General features: G+C 45.4%; 2 protein-coding genes across 19 annotated transcripts in view; both read left to right on the forward strand.

Annotated features, from left to right (window-relative positions):
- DDR2 (discoidin domain receptor tyrosine kinase 2) overlaps positions 1 to 13105 on the forward strand; it is a 184401-nt gene extending 171296 nt beyond the window's left edge. For all 4 annotated transcript variants that reach the window (XM_087855945.1, XM_045809698.2, XM_087855946.1 and 1 more), the window contains 4 exons: positions 515 to 706; positions 998 to 1232; positions 3943 to 4092; positions 6306 to 13105. In XM_087855945.1, coding sequence (XP_087712071.1) covers positions 515 to 706; positions 998 to 1232; positions 3943 to 4092; positions 6306 to 6440 — 712 coding nt within the window. In that variant the 3' untranslated portion in view covers positions 6441 to 13105. The remainder of the gene's footprint in view (positions 1 to 514; positions 707 to 997; positions 1233 to 3942; positions 4093 to 6305) is intronic.
- A 3754-nt stretch (positions 13106 to 16859) lies between these two features.
- Positions 16860 to 18706, forward strand: part of HSD17B7 (hydroxysteroid 17-beta dehydrogenase 7) — a 144604-nt gene continuing 142757 nt past the window's right edge. For 14 of the 15 annotated variants that reach the window (XR_015721758.1, XR_006781834.2, XR_006781833.2 and 11 more), the window contains exon 1: positions 16860 to 16982. Coding sequence is in view for 6 of the 15 variants with exons in the window: in XM_045809689.2 (XP_045665645.1) it covers positions 16948 to 16982 (35 nt within the window). In the remaining 9 variants the exon portion in view is untranslated. The remainder of the gene's footprint in view (positions 16983 to 18706) is intronic. The other variant, XM_045809688.2, reaches the window with a different exon arrangement.

Raw genomic sequence — 18706 nt, forward strand, 5'->3', positions numbered from 1 at the left:
TGCTGGTGTGTGACTACAAACAGCCAGTATGAGAAAAATAAATTTTTACCAGATAAACCAGAGGATGATTATTCACTTTATAAAAGATTTCTTTGCTTTATTAGTAGAGCGAGTCCATGGCTTTTAAAAAGGTAAATACCCCAGTGCACTTAAGATTTGACTTCCAGGGAAAAGTTTCATTTTGCAGACTAGTTTTTAGCAGCATATATTTGATTCAGCAAATGGTAATCACTTTCTATGTGGTGGGCCTTTTGTTGGATTCTAGGAATGCAAATGTGAGCAGGTCATGGTTCATGTTCTCAAAGAGATTACAGTTGAGTAAGGACGCACCCTATTCCAGGGTGTATAGAACCAGGTAGTTTCTAGGTACCAACTTCTCTGTCCTCTCCAAGGTTATCTGAAGGGGAACAAGATTCGGGATAATGGGTAGGACTAGGCTTTGCTGTGTCTTCTTCCCCCTCTTTTCTCTAACCCTGGCAACCTCTGGGCTTACCTATGTCTATGTCCTCCAAAGGAATGATTTTCTTAAGGAGATAAAGATCATGTCCCGGCTCAAGGACCCGAACATCATCCGCCTCTTAGCCGTGTGCATCACTGACGACCCTCTGTGCATGATCACCGAGTACATGGAGAATGGAGATCTCAATCAGTTTCTTTCCCGCCATGAGCCCCCCAGTTCTGCCTCCAGCAACGCACCCACTGTCAGGTAAATAAGTAGGTCCCCCATCACTTCTCTGTGTTCATGAGATTAACCTGGGCTCTGAAGACAGGGAGCAGCGAACATTCGAGTTCATCAGTATTCTGGCATGGTGGGGAGGCTAGCGTGCAGGGCATAATGGTGCCGCTGCCCTTTGGGGGAAAGCAAAGAGATTCACTGAGAACAGAGAAGGGATGTTGAGGTCGAAACTCCAGTTTGTTGGTACCACCTGTGGAACGCGTGCCTCTCACGGCTTCCTCTTCCCATAGGCCACTTCCTCTCTCTTTTTTATTCCCTCAGCTATGCCAACCTGAAGTTTATGGCTACCCAGATTGCCTCTGGCATGAAGTACCTTTCCTCTCTTAATTTTGTCCACCGAGATCTGGCCACACGAAATTGCTTAGTGGGTAAGAATTATACCATCAAGATAGCTGACTTCGGAATGAGCAGAAACCTGTACAGCGGTGACTACTACCGGATCCAGGGCCGGGCAGTGCTCCCCATCCGCTGGATGTCTTGGGAGAGCATCTTGCTGGTGAGTTCCTCGCAGGTTTTGGTTTTTTTTAAGATTTTATTTATTTATTTGAGAGAGAGAACAGAGTGACCGGAGGGGTTGGGGGGGGGTGGAGCCTGAGTGGTGGGAGGGGCAAAGGAGAGGGAGAAGCAGACTGCCTGCTGAGCGGGGAGCCAGATGCGGGTCTGGATCCCAGGACCCCGAGATCATGACCGAAGGCAGGTGCCTAACTGACTGAGCCATCCAACTGACTCAGCCACCCAGGCACCCCAGAGTTCCTCACGTTTTTAAGCCCTACCTCAGCAACTGCCATGTAGGCAGGTGCACGTGGCACGTAGGGACAAACCTGAGACGGCGGGAAGAAACAATAGACGTTGATATTTTCTCTGACCTGAGGTGATTTACTTGGTGTATTAATTACTATTTTTTTAACACGTGCCTATTTCTGCTGATAAAATGTAACATGCTCACTATAGAAAATTTGGGGAAAAGGTTAAAAATGCACCTGTCATCATAAGGGATTTAGTATCATTTTTTTTTTCTCTCTACCCTTTCAACCTACTTATTGGTCTTCATTAATTTAAGATATTAAAAACCTTATCACTTAAAGAAATGTTAGCCACACAAAATATTTTTCTGCTGTATTAACTTCATAACTATATTTCTAATGAATTGTTTAGACTGATGTCTATATATTTATTTTAATGAGTATCACTGTTTACTTTTTCTTTTAAGTTCATCATTCTTTGCTTTATAATTTTTATTCAGCTCTTGGTATTCTGGACCACGAGTGAATAATTTTTTTCCAAATGTCTCTCTTGGAGGTATGACCATGCATATTTGAGACATTTTTTTGTTGACTTTACACCACTTAGCTGATTTGTGGAATTATTAGACTTTAAACATTTACTTCCTACAATGCTGGGTTCATATAATTTTGTCATTTAGCATTCCAGAGAAAAGCCTGAGAGCAATCTAGCTTTGTTCATTTATAGTTAATCTGTTTATTTCTTGTTCATATTCTTAAAGGATTCATTAATTAAATTTGATGAAAAAATATATATAGTTACTTCCTTTCTCTCACCAAGATAACCATTATTAATATTTTGGCATATTTCCTCTGAGGGTTGTTTTCTATGCACACATTTCTATGTATGTGCATATATGTCTATGTATATATCTGTGTATATGTATGTATGTGTATATATATGTATATCTGTATATGTATGTGTATATGTGTATATATATAGTAGTATCCCCCTTATTTGCAGGGGATATGTTCCAGGACCCCCAGGATGCCTGAAACTGCAGATAGTACTGAACCCTATATGTACTAAGTTTTTTTTCCCATACGTACATATCTATGATAAGGGTATAATACATGTATTTTAATATTTTAATATAGACCCATTATAACAATATACTGTCCAAAGTTATATAAATATGGTTTATTTCTCGTTCTCTCCAAAATACTGTACTGTCCTCACCCTTCCTCTTGTGACAATGTAAGGTGATGAAACGCCTACGTGACGAGACGAAGTGCGTGCATTGCACGGGCATTGTGACGTAGCGTTAGGCTGCTGTTGACCTTCTGAGGCTACGTCAGAAGGAGGATGCCCTGCTTCTGGGTGGCTGTTGACTGTGGGTAACTGAAATCGTAGAAAGGGAACTGCAGATAAGGGGGACTGCTGGGTACAGATAATTATACTCCATAACCGGGATGGTACCATGTGCATATAATTCTATATCATTAGCATTTCCTATGTCATTAAATATTCTTCAAAAACATGATTTTAATGGCTGTGTAATATTCCATTGTGTGTATCTATCCAATAATTTAATAATGTCTCTGTAATTTCATATGTAAGTGCTTTCCCGTTTCCCACTATGACTGATGCTGTGATATCTGTCTTTTACATAAGTCCTTACAAGGATCTTTATCATCTCTGTATGAGAAGCACATACTTTACCCGTCTCTAATGTGATTAGAGAGCATTGCTCCCTTTAAAGGTATTGTATAGTGCTGTAAAAGAGGATTAGTGCGAGATGCGCAGAATCCTGTTCCAGATCTCGGTTTTTCTATTACTCATGGCCTTACTCTCTAGGAGACTTTAGTAAACCTCCCTTGTCTCACTTTTCTGATCTGAAAAAATGAGGATAAATAACATCATGTACTGAGCATTGTATTTATTGAACAGGAAATGCGTGCGATTTTATGCATGCTGATTACACCTGAATCCCATTGCTGTCACGTGCTGGTCTACCCTTCAAGACTGTGACTTTTACTGACCTGGGAAGCCAGAGTCCTGGATTCTCTCAGGGACCTCTCCTGGCACTTAAACTAGATTCTTCTATCTCTAACATACAAACAATTGACTTGCCATTCTTATTTTGCCTTTCCCTGAGCATTTTCCCAAGGCTGCCCTACAGCCTGAAGTTTGAGCTTCTAACACTCGGTGGGGAGTCCAATAGCTTATGGCTGCACCTCTTTCAGCCCTGGGAACTCATCTGCAGGGGAAGCAGATCTAAGCTGAGACCAGGAGGGCGAGACAATGGCCTGTAGCTTGACGTCAAAGCATTGTGACTCTGTCATTCTGGATTCTCCATACACATCGTGGCAGTTGTAGTATTCCTTGCCCTGGGTAGTGGAAGGGGGTCACCGGGAAGATCACACCTGCTCTTGTCACGCACAGGCTATTCCAGTTTCCTCTTCTTTTCCTTGCATACACAGGGCAAATTCACGACAGCGAGCGACGTGTGGGCCTTTGGGGTGACTCTGTGGGAGACTTTCACCTTTTGCCAGGAGCAGCCCTATTCCCAGCTGTCAGATGAGCAGGTCATCGAGAATACTGGAGAGTTCTTCCGGGACCAAGGGAGGCAGGTGAGAACTGCTGGGGATGGCGGGATCTGGATCTGGGTGCTCCGGAAGGTGAGAGGAAGAAAGTCCTGACTTAGCAGCTTAGCCTAAGCCCGAAGCTGGGCCACCTGGATGGCGGTGTTCGGTCGCTAACTGTCCAGATAACGTGAAAGACTGAGAGGTACCCGCCTTCCTGCCCCACCAGCTATACATTCTGCTTTATCCATATGGCAGCCCATGAACACTGGAGGACACGAGGGGTTAGTTATGTCAGGCTCCAGCTCAAAGGTAGCAGGAAATAAAATCCTCTCTCTTGTGTTTGCTCTGTTTCTTGATCTAGACAGTGTGGTTTGTCCTCCCGGTTGAAATACACAAGAACAAAAATATAAGTTTAAAAGCGAATAAGGGATTTATTGGCAGTAGTTAACAATTTGGTTTGGACTAAATAATTAGCAATGTTTCTTTTTTTTAAGATTTTATTTATTAATTTCTCAGAGAGAGGGCAGGGGGAGCAGAGAGAGAACACAAACAGGGGAAGAAGGAGGCAGAGGGAGTAGCAGGCAGAGGGAGAAGCAGGATTCCGACTGAGCAGGGAGCCCAGTGCGGAACTCGATCCCAGGACTCTGGGATCATACCTGAGCCTAAGGCAGACACTTAACCTATTGAGCCACCCAGGCATCCCTAGAAATGTTTCTAGAGATAAATACCCAGAGACAATTAGGTGCATCCTCGACTGTGGCCTCTCAGTACTCGGGAAAAGCAGGATTCCCACGCTGACAAGGTTCCCAGTTCCCCGTCAGGATACTCTAAGATTTCTTTGGCTGGCTCAGTTTGTAAAGTCCCCGTGAGATGTAGGACTTAGGGCTTAGGGCTTGCTGATGCAGCCAGAGCACTGAATCTCCCCAGAGTGCCTGGTCACAGTGCCCTGGGGCATGGCAGGTCGGGCTGACAGCTGGGGATGGGGAGAAGGCTCCTGCAGAAAAGAAAAGCTTGATTCTCCAATGACTTAAATACATTGAAGCAAGCAAAAGAGAAGGGAATCACACGAGATAAGACAATAAGGAGGTTGAAAATAAGAGGGAGAGGTCCTGGAATTTCATTTTATCTTGACACTCTGCAAAGATTTTGGGAGCAGGATCCAACTTATCTACTTGGTTATAAAAATGATTGCTTTCTTACTATGGCAAAGGGCAAATTTACTCCTCTGTGCAAAGATAAGTGAGTGGACCAAGGAAAAAATGGTTTTTCTCCTGGACTAATCCATCACGACCCCAGGTTGACTTAGTTTCATTTTAATTCCTAACAGTCTCCAGGATTTTGTTTTTCTTATTTATTTTTGAATACTCAGCTTAAAAGGGTCCACCATTTCATCTTCACGAAATACTAGTAATGAACCAAATATATTTTCACCAACCACCAAATGATTGAAGTTAAGTATTTGGGTGAAGCCAAGGTCGAAATCAAATATTACCATTATGTGCTGAGTAAACTTCTCGCCGATAGGTGTAAGTTTAAATTGTCAATTAAAATTTATTAAATTGAGCACATTAATTACTAAACATAATTGATCAAATTTATACCTGACTACATTTTACAACATTTAATTACGTTCAGTTTTATTACTAACTTTTCAGTATTCACAATTTAAAAGTTTGACATTAGAATGCAGGGACAATCATTTCTCAACCCTATCAGCTGTGAGGTGGGCTTTGTGGTCCGCAGACTCCTCTTTGCGGCCCAGTCTGGGGGAGGGGGTCACAGAGAACATGACGATAGGAGCAACATGGGTACATCCTGGGACGGGGATACATTGAAGTGTCTGTGTCCAGCTAGGGTCCTATTCCAGTGGAGGTGCCCAGACAACGTGCCGCACTCCCCGCCCCCCCCCCCCCCATGATTGGCTCGGCCAAGATCAACCTCAACGTGCTTGGGCCATAAATGGAGGATTTCGTGTTGTAGCCACTTGTTTTTCAGTCTGAGACCTCTTTTTGCTTCCGGTTCATATTTTGTGTGAGGGTAGGGACCTCAGAGTGGTCCATCCGGGGATCCTGGTCCAGACAATTAGGCACAAGGGAAGAGGACAGGGGCCAAGATGGGAGTAGGAAGAACAGACAACATGGCTGTTTTGGTTATCCCGTTCAAGCAGGGAGGGAGGCAAATAAAACCAGAATGCAGCTACACTTCCTTTTTGCCCTCCTTCTAACATTCTTGGTTTTTGTTCACTTTTATTTTCAAAGACTTACCTCCCCCAGCCTGCCATTTGCCCTGACTCTGTGTACAAGCTGATGCTAAGCTGCTGGAGGAGAGACACCAAGCACCGTCCTTCGTTCCAGGAAATCCACCTTCTGCTCCTTCAACAAGGGGACGAGTGATGCCGTCACTGCCTGGCGACATTCCCATGGCCCAGGTCCTTCTCACAAGACCTACCACTCACCCACACCTAAGCCACTCCATCTGGACATTGAATGGGCCTGGGAGACGGAGGCTTGTTGGCTTCTATCTCTCTGTCCCTGGCCTCCCTTCACTCCACTCCCTCACTCTCTACCCCTGACCCATATATACTCTTTTTTTTACATTAAAGAACTAAAAAAAGAAAAAAAAAAAGCCTAGGGCAGATAAAATCTAGTAAAGAAATCTTACTTAATATACCAAAGTGTTGGATAGCAGGCTAGACAATTTAGATAATTTATAAAGGTTAAATATGCTATGTTTATAAATGTGCAGATGCTACAATATTTTTCCCATGTCACCTTTTAAAACGCATTTTCAGAAAGAAAAACTTGAAGAATACTTAGGAAACATGAGATGAGGCTTAGGGAGAACACTCGGTAAGTGTGGAGAATCGGAGGGAATGGTTGGTATTCGGCAACTGATCGTAGATTCCTTGGTTTCCTAATTTGGCCCTCTGGACGTGTCCTACCCTCTGCGTTTCCCCCTCCTGCCAAAGCAGACGATATATGCTTGAAAAACCCCCATTTCTCGGAGTGGGTGTTTTGTTCATTCGTGGGCAGGGGTCAAGGGTAATGTCGGATGTGGTCTATATGCGTAGGCAACACAGAGGGTGCGTGTAGGAGAGAATGTCTACAACAGGGCTGTAGGAAGGGGAATTGTCACTCGCCAAAAAAGTACCTCGTGTATGGAAGGATTCTTGAACAGAGAATGGACATAGGGAAAGAGGTCTGAGGAGGACAGGTAACAGGTGTGCTAGTCACCTGTGATTTTTGTAGAGGGTCCTTTTCTTGTTCAGATGTTTTTGGGTGTGTGTTTCGGTGAGAGCCTGGTTTTGAATCAGTAAAGACTGGTGATTTGATGTCTGGATCATAGGCCCTTTGGTTCATCTTCTCTAAGTCTTCCAGCTCTTTCAGTGGGTGCATCCCCTAGGACCCACGTCTGAAGGCCGTCTGTAATAGGGAGTAGATCTGCACATTTCCAGAATGTTGCCCAATGAGGGCCAAGGAGGAAAGTTACAAGCAGATAGATGTCCACTCCTTCCTAGAGAAAGCCTGGCCAGCAGAACACACAGGGTGAACGGACGACCTCCAGAGGGCGGGAGGAGTCCTTTGTCACTGAAGAGCTTAAGATGTAGGTTGAAGAAAGGCAGGGAGCTGTAGCTTTCAAACACAAGGTAAATGGTTGCATGACATGAAATTTAATGTCCTTTTAACCCTCAGAGTCCTTGATTTCAGAGAGACACAGGGTGAGCACGAAAGAGAAGTCTTTCATGGCTCCTGCTCCTCAGGGATGGTGTGGCCAGTAGACGAGAAATCGGGAAGGTCTGGGTTCAGAGTTCATGGAGACTGATATGCTGTCAAATGAGTCCCCTCAGAATAGACTGTGAGCGTTATGCCCCACAAGGGCTCAGATTTAGTGGGAAGCAGGAAAGGGGGCCTCTCAACTCCCACTGCGGAGAAACGAGAAAAACTTACAGAATAAACTTCCCAAGCTCAGAAGAAATAGTCTTGAGTCCTTGGGTCTGCTTCTGGAGCCCTCACCTGGTCCCCCTTGTGCAAAGTCGCTCAGGGACTTGACTATTCCCCCTTGTTCAGCCTTCAGCATCGCTCCAGGCTAGCGCAGAAGCAAAGTTCCCAAATCCCCAAGATCGTCTTGTGACCCTAGCAAATAGCTGCCCCCATCACTATCCTTTGACTCTGGGCTCCAGTCTCTCCCAGGGCTCGTTCTGTGGAGATTGTAGGTTTGGGAGCCGGGAGAGCGTTGGTGTGGGAGCTTTGGTCCTACTTCTGCCCCAAGCCAAGCATACCACCTCGGACAGGTCAATGTACCTTTCTGGACTTCGTTTCCCTACCTGTAAAATGAGGACATTGGATTAGATGGTCTTGAAGCCTCTCCCAGTCCTGACATGTGCAGGGCTGGTTGATAATTGGATCCACAGTTGATGTGGATTCCCTGATCTGGTTATCTCCTACTCTGAAAATTGTGGTCAGCAGAAGGAATCCTGCAGGGAACTCACTCTAATAGTAACAGTCACAGCTGCCGTGGGTACAGTGCTTTGAAGTGTACCAGGCATTTCCACAGCCATAATCTCAGTTCATATGTGCAGGGCCAGACGTTCCTTGCACCCTATCCTCTGCCTTCAAGACCAGGGTTAACTTCATGTGTTAGAGAGTTCCCTAGAGAACAGAACCAATAGGATATATATACATAGATATATATATAATTTATTATAAGGGATTGGCCCACGTGATTATGGGGCTTCGGAGTCTCACCATCTGCCCCCTGCAAGCTGCAGGCCCAGGAAAGTTTTCGAGAAATAGAGGACAGGAGACGTTCTAGCTCAGCGGTCCGGCAGAGAGCACAAATCCCCCTTTCCTCTGTCTTTTTCCATTTTCCTCTATTCCCTTATCATGGTGCATTTGATAAGCGCCCCCCCCCACACACACACACACGGGAGAGGGCAGTGCGCTTTACTCAACGCGCCCATTCAAATGCTAACGTCATCTGGAAACACCCTCACAGGCTCCCCAGAAGCAGTGTTTCATTGGCATTCCCTGCCCACCTCCCGGTGACGCATAAACTTAATCACCTAGCTTCAGGAGAATCAAAGGGCCTTGAAATCAGGGCGGGCAGCCGATTCTCCTTCATCCGCACGCCTCTGGGAGGGCTCCGTGCAGACCGTGCCCACGACTGCTTGTGTGGCAAGAGAAAACATCATTTCCCCGTCTTTGCCTCATCTCGCCACTTCTTTCTGCGTACCTTTCTGCGTCAATTCACTGCATCCCATGACCCCATATAGAAAAAATCATACTGAAAATCAACTTAGTACGTCTGGATTTTCCTGGCCTTGAGTCACGGCGTGATCTGTTTCAAGTGGCTGGCAAGCATGGGTTAGCCCATCCAGTGACCCTGTCCTGGCAGGAGGACGCTCATTTTCTGGCACTGAGACTCTTCTATTACAGAGACAGGTCTAGCGTCTAGCCGGGTCGGACCCACAGATCCTCGAGGCACAGGCCCGGGAGACCCAGTAGAGGCCACGGCAAAGGCTTCGTACGTCCAAGTTAAAAGTAGCTCCAACCTTGATGAGAGGAATGTAGCTGGGAATTTGCAGAAAGGGACATAGGAAAAGGGACAGCCAACCAGGGGGCTTTGTTACGTGTGTCGTGAGTCATCCTCTTCGTGACGTACGTGAAATAGTTTATGTCCAGACTGTGTTTGTAGATCAGCAGATTTAAATTTGTACTTTCGCCAGTGAATGGGCTGATCACTAGGTCCACATCTTGTTGTGCTGTCCAGACACGTAGGTGATCAGAGGAGATCTGGAATAGGAAAGACACCGGGGAGAGAATGTGGTTTTCGTGCCGTGGAAAGGTCACTTGCAAGTGCACGAGAGACAGTATAACAAAGAGCATTGTACGGAAGGGGAATAAAAAATGAAGCAATGAATGTGCACGTGGCTGAGTGGGGGTGGCGGGTGGGGACCAGAGAGAAGGCAGCACAAAAAGAGGTAAGGGAGGGTGTGCGGGAAGGACGCAGGTGGGGCAGGGCAGCAAGGTAGAAACAGGTGGCACAGGGAGAACCTGTGCTGACGCTCGAGAGCGAATCTCTGAAGAGAGGCCTGAGGGAGCGCAGGAGGAGGAAGTGTCTTGAAGATAAAGGATAACTGTGTATAGAGAAAGAAATTCTGGATGATAGAGATTATAAAAGTATTTATTAAAAAATGAGAAGGCAGGTGCCGCGTATGAAAAGGAGGGGAGCTTTTCAGGGTTTTCAGAAAGGGCAAGTCCTGACAGGACCACGTAAGCAACCAGCAGGGAAGGGTCTTCTTCCTTCTGAGGAGGCAGGGGAGGGGCCCATTAGAGTGACTGTGGCTTTTGGACCGCTGTGAGTGCTGGGGATCCTGGTGGTGGGAAGAAATCAACCCTTTGCCTAAACCGGACCGTGTTTCCCAAGTGCCTCTTTGGAAATGAGCACCTAGAGATAGGGAATTCATGGCATTTCATGGGTCTTTTTTCCCTTCTCTTGCTTCTCTGTTCACCAAATCCATTTTAAATAATGCCCATCACTGCCGTGCCGAAAAAGGCCACAGGGAAACAGTGAAACAACAGGCTAAAGTTAGACAAGACTAAGTCTTGTTTGGTATCATTGCAAAGAGGTACGTGCCATGTTGGAACCACGTGTTTTTCTAGTCCCATCCAGACTTCCCACAAGAAAGCCATGATGTGGGGCTAAGCCATGTGTTTTGAGTAACGGGGAACAAAAGAAGGGGAGTGTTTGCAAGAGGGAGGGATGAAGATGTTCCAAGGAAATGTTCTAAAACAGAACAGCATCTGTTTTACCCAAAACTGAAAAAAAAAATGAAGAAACTTAACAGTTAGGGCTTAGATCACTCTAACATATGGCTATTGAGTCTTTGATCTGAAATTGAATTTATATACCTGCCATCTTGGTCTCTTCAGTAAGACCTTTGACTTCCTTCAGGTCATACAGTAGGTCCCTAAATATTTCTGGAAGTTGCAGATCCTGATCTATGCTGGGAAATCCTTCTGAATTGAAATTTAACATTTTTATAGAGTTTTATAGAAACAGATGAATGTCTTTTCCACTTGGTAAGTGTCTTGGAATGCTGAATCAAGACAGAAAGAGACCAGAATGGTTAACGGTGATTGGATTTCTGGCATTTTGAGTTCTCTGGCACAATTAGATGCATTGTTTGGTGGCAGACAAGTGGTGGGTAATTATTTACTTGCTGTATCTTTAAAAAAAAAAAAACTTGTTATTTTGAAATACTTTTAAGACTCACAAGGAGTTGGGAAAATAGTAGAGCTTCCTTCCCCTAACACCAGGCTTTCACCATTGATAACATCTTGCATAACCATTGTCTTGTTTTGAAACCCAGAAGGTTGACATTTGTAATACTATTAACAAAACTGCAGACCTTGCTCAGATTTCACCAGTTGTTTTGTTTTGTTTTACATGTATTTATTTAGTCTCTGGATACTTCATGCCTTTCTGATTTGTACACTGGCCTTGCTTGGATGCAGCAAGAAGAACACTATCTGGATACAATTCTACAAAATTCTAAAGAGAATATAACAAATTAATCAGTTCCTTTATCAATGAGCAATATTCTGCCTAGACTGCTGCCACATTTTCTGACTAGTTTGGCTGTTTAGCATCTGGAACAATCCAAGAACAACTTAGAGGGCTTTGGAAACACAGAGACGGTGAGACCTGCATGGAGCTTGCTGGCCAGAGAATCAGGTGTGGGGCATTCTAGATGGTTCCTGTGGTTCCTGTAAGTGAGTAGGGTTGTAATGGTGGCAGGCAGGGGACTTAGGGTAAACCAGTATTTTGGTCAAGAGCTGGGTGGCACTTAGTTAATGGCACCAGGGCTGGCTTGTGGAAGGAATAGAGGACAATGGCATAGAGTAGTAGAGACATTTCATTTGCCTAAATATCAATTCTTAAGTGGAATAACAGCTACAATGGACCAAATTAAATGTAAACACAGAAATAACCGGGGTGTGGGGAGATTGAAACAGGTGTGAGTCTTGTGATGGCATCTGTCACCTGCCCTGTTCGTGGATCACAAGATGATTATTGTGTTCCCACTGCCTTCCGCATGGCCTGTCAAGTTCCAAGCTCATAGCGAGCACTCAATAAATGTTTGCTAAGTGTTTTGTGGAATGAATAAAAGACAGAAACCTAAACTTGTCATCCAGCACAACTGGGGTGAATTTAGGGAGAACTAAATTCTATAATGCAGAGGGTTTATTTAAAAAAAAAAAAAAGGAAAGAAAAGTGCTCAGGTACGTATCTGGTGAAGTACCTTCTCCGTATGTATATTTTCTAGGGATGAAATAGATTTATGGAGATAACTACCCCTCATTCTTTGGGGGTAATTAGACAGCAGTGCAAGGCAGTTCTCTCTAAGGCACCCCATCAAGAGCAGGGAGGGACTCTGGCACCAAACCCAGTCTGTTTGAAACAAGGTTTCTGGTTTCTCCAGCAGACACCTGTCAAGAACCTCTAAAGGAGAAGGATCAGAGTCCCCAGCTAGCCCGTGCTTACCCACATTCACAAAAGCATATGAGGGAAGAATTTGCAGAGCCTCAGAGGAAAGCACAATGCGATAAGGCAATCACCTGTTTTCTTGAAAAGAGGCTTAGAAATAGTTGGAATTGGGTAGGATTCTTGCAAACACACCCAAGAGTTTGTAACCTAGCCTATTCGTTTTATGTCCTTTACTACTCATGATATCCTCTTCTTCTACCCTGTTTTCTGGTAACTTCTTCTGAGGATTGAATTTCTGAACCAACATGGCTCACTCCTCCTATGAGGAGGGAATATCTGGGCCTTGTTTCGTAGGCTTTGGAGGATGCTGTGTCTTGTCAAGGGGTAAAGAGCAAACCGATTGGTCTCTGCTTCAAACTATCATAGTCATTCCAAAATAGAATACGTAGAAGTTCTCTGTATTAGAAAAAGAAACAAGATACCAATTGTATATTTTCTTTATTTATTCTCTGTAAGTCTGTCAGATGATAAATTGTAAATAACAATGATTAAAGAAATATGCTACTGATGGATCCTTCTTTCTGTGTCAACAGCACCAGTTTTGGGCTTGGTTACCTTTACTCTTTACAGTCTTGCTGGAGACCCGCTGGGGCACAGGGATGGACCCAAGGGAGTGGTGTGTGTGCGTGGTGTGTGTGCCTGTTTGTTGGGGATATCCAGCAGAGGGTTCCTTACACAGGCCTCTCACATATTACTCAGCTGTTTCTTGGAAGAAAAGCATCTTGGTCTCTGCCACATCCAAACATACTAGAGATCGGGGTCCTGGGTCATCACCTGAGTCCAGTTCTGGAGAATCTAGTCCAGAATTAATTGCAGACGCTTTATTGTTGTCATTACAAAATGGTCTTGTTTGATACATAGAAATCACTTCTAAATCCAAATGTCATCTGGCTCAAGACCACCCAGGCATACAAAAAGCAACAAAAACTATGAACAACCAGGATACAGACTCTGTCTTCATAAGAGAAACTAAGATGAACCACTCCCCCCTACCAAAAACAACAACAACAGCAACAACAATGTTTCTTACTTAATCCCTGAAGAATATATTTATACTTTAAATTTTTGGAATAATTACATATTTTTTCAGTAATGGCTATGATATATAATAGAATGGATAAAAATCCCAGAGAATACTCAGAGGACAATAATAATTCATGAAGGCACACACTTTAGCCCTTTGATTCCAGGGCTAAAGGCCAGGGATTTAAGTATCTGTGCAGTGGGGATGGGGTTGGAAGCAAAGGAGAAAAAAAGTAAACAGGAACAGCAGAGATGTTCAGAGAGATACGATTGTATTGTCAACCTCTGTTGTCAAGCTTTAAAGGAAGGTATGAGTGATAGGTATTTGCACATGATATGACATCTATATGCTATGCATTTATCTGAGTATGTAATTTGTTACTGATTTATTGCCACTTAGAATTTTATGTTCACTTTGTATTTGAAAAAGAAGTCTACACGCTTATCTTCTGGTCCTTGAGTCACACTGAGTAACTCCTTATGCATAAGCAACATTTGTACCTCTTCCTATCCTGTGAAATGGGTAAGATCCCACTCTTAGAGAAGGTTTGGGCCAGGCTGACTGTATGGTGATTTGAAGAGGAGACAGATGAAAGATACCCACAAGAAAAGCTACACGGCCCCACTGGCAGGGGTTCTTTTGCCCCTGTTTGTAAACCAAGGCACGTCAGTTCCAGAGAGGATTCTGAGGACCCAGAATCAGAGCTCTGTCCTGGGTGCTAAAGGCACCTTTACTCATCTAACCTAAGGACTGTTTCAGGCACCATCAAAGGAACCAGAGATCAGTTTCCGCATTTAGGGTAGAGGCAAATTTATTTTATAAGGTAGTAAGTAGTCAAAGGTAGGAGTGCTGTGTTTACTATTCTGTTCAAGGGGCCAAGGTTTGCCAGGGATAAATGGGATCGTTGCATACCAGGTTTTTCTTCCAGTTTCCAGGAAAACAGACCCATGAACCGTATAAACTCAAGATGACCAGTTTGGGACGATGAAAGCCATACTTACTCACCTATCAAAAAACTATATATTATAACCGTTACTGAGGTGTCTTACATTTGATTATATACTTTTAAAATACAAAATTCAGTGCCATCTGTTTCAACAGATTTCTGTTCTCCTGGTCTCTCTGGCACCTCTAGTGGTTCAGCCCATCTTGTGAAGGTTGAAGAACCTTGAAAGGCCCAACCTGAATTGAAAGAGGGAAGCGAAGACCAAGGTTTCCTAACTTGGATTGGATGGACATCATGCTTGTAGGAGCCTGCCACTCTTGCTCCGGTCCTCCTGTCTTCACTTAACTCACCGTGGGTCCTGTACTGGCTGTCATCCCAAAATTGTGGTGATCCTGTGTCTCCAGAGCCCTCCCCCTCCCCCTTCTTTGTAGAAATGAGCCCCACAACTCTTATTCCTTCTACATGTCACTTTTGAGCCCTAGGACACTTGAAAGGGAACCTTTGGGTCTAGACTGTAACGATTGGGGTTAATTTTACTCTCAGACCCCCAGAATATATTGTTGGTCTCTTTAGTTGAAAGTGGCATAAGGGTAGGAGCTGAGTTCCACCCAGATAACAATAAAGATGTTTTAATGATTTAGGAATCTAATATTAAAAAAATTGGATTTATTTTTTGCATATAATTTTATTGGCATAAGATAAAGTATTACTAAACTAGTTGATATTGTTCCTGGGCGGAGAACCAGTTCTGAACTCAGGTTCACCTGCTGCCACATGAAATCAACACTTGAGAGACAAGAGGTGGTAGGAAAGCAAAGGTTGCTTTATTCAGGAAGCCAGCAACCTGGGAAGACAGTGGACTAGCTTTTCAAAGATCATATTCCCCATCCAGGTGAAGGTGGAGGGTTTTAAAGAGGAAGGCATGGGAAAAGGGAGGGGGGCTGCATGGAGGAGAAGCAGGTGCCCAGGCGGTTAGTTGTATGTCAACATGACCCTGAACAGACCTGCTGGTATCCGTGGCAGCTGTTTTTGAATGTAGTCAGACCTTATCTTCTGGCAAAATTTGGTTCTTCACTCCTTAAGGCCAGTGGTCTGCAAATCTCAAGGAAAGTAGGTTAGTTCTGTTGCAGACCAAGGGTCAGTAAGACCAAGGTCAGCAAGCAAAGAGGGCATAAACTTAAAGCAAGTGGGAGGACTGTTACAATATCAAATTAACCAAGACCTCTATGATTTCGAAAGCCCGTATAAATTATATCAGTCTCACATTGCTCAGGGATCATTGCTGTGCGTAAATAATTGAAACTTTGAAAGAGGCCATGAAATAGATTCAAGTATGTTCCCTAGAGTTAGGCACATGAGGTGTGGAGTTACTTAGTGTGAACCTAGACTAGTCACGGTCACCTTGTTACGAATGCATGATAAATATAGAAACCTAGAGGAAGCCTAGGAACTTTAATAGCAGTTTGGCAGAAGATTCTTTTATGCATTGAATCTAATAAAAAATTGGGGCTTGTATTTTGTATCCTTTGCTTTTTATTTCATTTTTCTAATAATGCATTGTTATCGTATTTTCGAAAAGTACCCATCTGGGATGGCTTGGAAAAACAAAATGGGTCTTTTACCACAGAGTTTGAGAAACACTGAAGTAGGAGCTTACAGTACACCGCTCATAATGTCCTATTAAGTTCTTAGATACTCTGATTCATACCATGTTCCAAATTTTGAAAATTGGTTATTCATGCATGATGCTACATAACATTTTTAATGAAATCAATGTTCACTTTTCCAACGATGATTTTATAAAGAGAAATAGCGGATCTGGGACCAGAAGCTGGTCTGTAAAGTGGCACAGTGCCAGGATCTACACTTCCAAAAAGGAGTGGAAAACAAAGTAGATAATAATACCCAAACTTTAATTCCTAGACCCAAACCTTTCCTCTAAAATAAGGCGTTCTGGTGCAAAAATCCTGACGCCTTCCTGCAATAGAGTGGCAGGCTGATATCCTTTGCGTGCCATGAATCCTGCACGCGAGTCCTCGGCTGAGGGAACACCCCGCCCCGCAACCCGCGGGTGCAGAAGGAGCGGGGAGGGTCCTCCCGCACACCTGTTCCGCCTAGGGACGAGGAGAGTCCGGATTGGCTCGGGCCCGGCTCCGCCCCTCGGCCTACCTCACCCCACCCCGACCCCCGCTCCGGGAACGCACCGCGAGCCGCGATTGGAAGGCTCAGGGTGGAGTCGATGACGCAAGGAGAGCCGTGTCTCCGCCGGGCTCTGATTGGACAGCGGCGGCGTGGGCCTGGCGGCGGCGGGCGACTGATTTCTCCGCTCCGGAGGCGGTGGCGGTCCCGGCTGCGCGGCTCGGCGGTGGGGAGGGAGACCATGCAAAAAGTGGTGTTGGTCACCGGGGCCAGCAGGTGAGGCGTCCTTGGCGGCTGGGGCAGCGGGTCAGGGGTTGCAGGAAGCAGGCAGTACAGGGCTGGGCCACCGCCGGCGACCGCTCCCGGGAGCGCGCATCCCCTTTCTTGCCCGGTGGGGCCTCGCGCGAGCCCCTGCCCCGCTGTCTCCGGTCCCCGCTGCGCCCGGTGCGGGCGTCCGGAGGCTCGAGGCGCTCAGTAACCGGTGTTGGAATTAAACGTGACGGCGGAAAGGAAAGCAGGAACGTCGCGGGGGTCCTGTTGATGTCTGGGACGAGGGCGCTTGGCGCGCGGACCCAGCCTCCTCCAGCGGGTCCGTGTCGACCTCAGTGCCCGGCGCTTAGCGTCGTGTGCTCCCGGTGTTGTATCTGTGCAGGACTTTAGGCCCAGATAAGTTTCAACACCCATGAGCAGTGGGACGGGGTGGGGGAGGGTTTCATTCCACCCAGCACAGAGCTAGACACCTAGACACGCCCGTAAAAAAGTAACCCTCTACCTGGTGAGGCGCGGGAGGTGTGCAAGTAACCATTACGCCAGTTCCTAATTATTCCAGGGCTGCCCATGTGGCCTCTCGGCCTCTTCTGTCCCCCGCTTTTACTTCTCATCTGCACTTCGGAGAATAATGTGGGGAGGATGACACCAACCAAACCATTCTTCTGCGTGTTGCAGTGGGAGGTTTTGCGGGATTAAGGCAGAGGATATGTCAAATTCATCTAAAATCAGTCCGCTTTATGTTACCTAGCCACATCGGTATTAGCTCAGCCAGCGTGGCAGGTGTCTGGGAGTGCCCTGTTGATCCGAACTATTGATCCGGACGGTGCTTCCTAAGCAGAAGTCCTGTAAACGGGTCAGAACTGTTTCTGTGTGTTTCTTACTTTTGCGTATATTGTGATGTATGCCCTTGGATATTTATTGTAAAGACCTGTTATTCTCAAGTGAGGAGGAATAAAGGCAAATATATTTGATGCTCTGTTGGCAAGGCCCAGGCTTTGGCTGTGCTCAGCCCAACTGGTCTGAGTGGTGTTCTCATTTACTGTGCGGTTTCAAATGCCATTTCTGAAGTAGTTTATCTGTCTTTGACTTGTGCCCTCATCCTCCTGCTCTTTCCTGGTGCCCGTCTTATGTTTCCTCTTCTTACCTGCTGCTTAAGCATGTTGAGTTTTTTCTCCTCCTCTTGGTTATTCGGTCACAGTAGTTGAGAGGGACTTGACTCCTGTTGTGTTGCTGAAAGATCCGCCCGTTCTTTATTGGGAATTGCTCGTGCCCCAGGTGGTGGCAGCGTGCCAACTGGAGGTAGAGCCCTGGCCCATGAGGAACCCAGACAGCTCAGGAAAACACGCACGCAGGAAACGGCTGATACGATGCCCTTTTCGGCTCTTGCTGGTGATGTACTGAATCCCTTTCACGAGTGTCGTAACAAGTACAAAACGTGAACCGGCAGATGAAGACACAGCTCCCATGTGCAGTACACCTGTTTGTGTGTTCGGGCTTTTGCAAAATGAGAGAAACATAAACTGGACAGCATCCTGAGCAAGTGACTGACTATTCAAGTTGGTGGGAGGGTGTCCCTTCTTCTTTGAATAGTTTTTGAGTCTTTTTCCCTCTGCCTGGGCTCCTCATGGGAGCTCATGTGGACAAAGGCGGTTTTCTGAACCAGAGAGCAATGCCTCCTATTTGGCACCAGCTGGATTAACCCGTATTCTCTCTCCAAATTGTCGTGGCAG

This window comes from Ursus americanus, chromosome 2 (assembly GCF_024610735.1).
Source record: "Ursus americanus isolate L20-20 chromosome 2, mUrsAme1.1.p, whole genome shotgun sequence".
Classification (NCBI taxonomy): Eukaryota; Metazoa; Chordata; class Mammalia; order Carnivora; family Ursidae; genus Ursus; species Ursus americanus.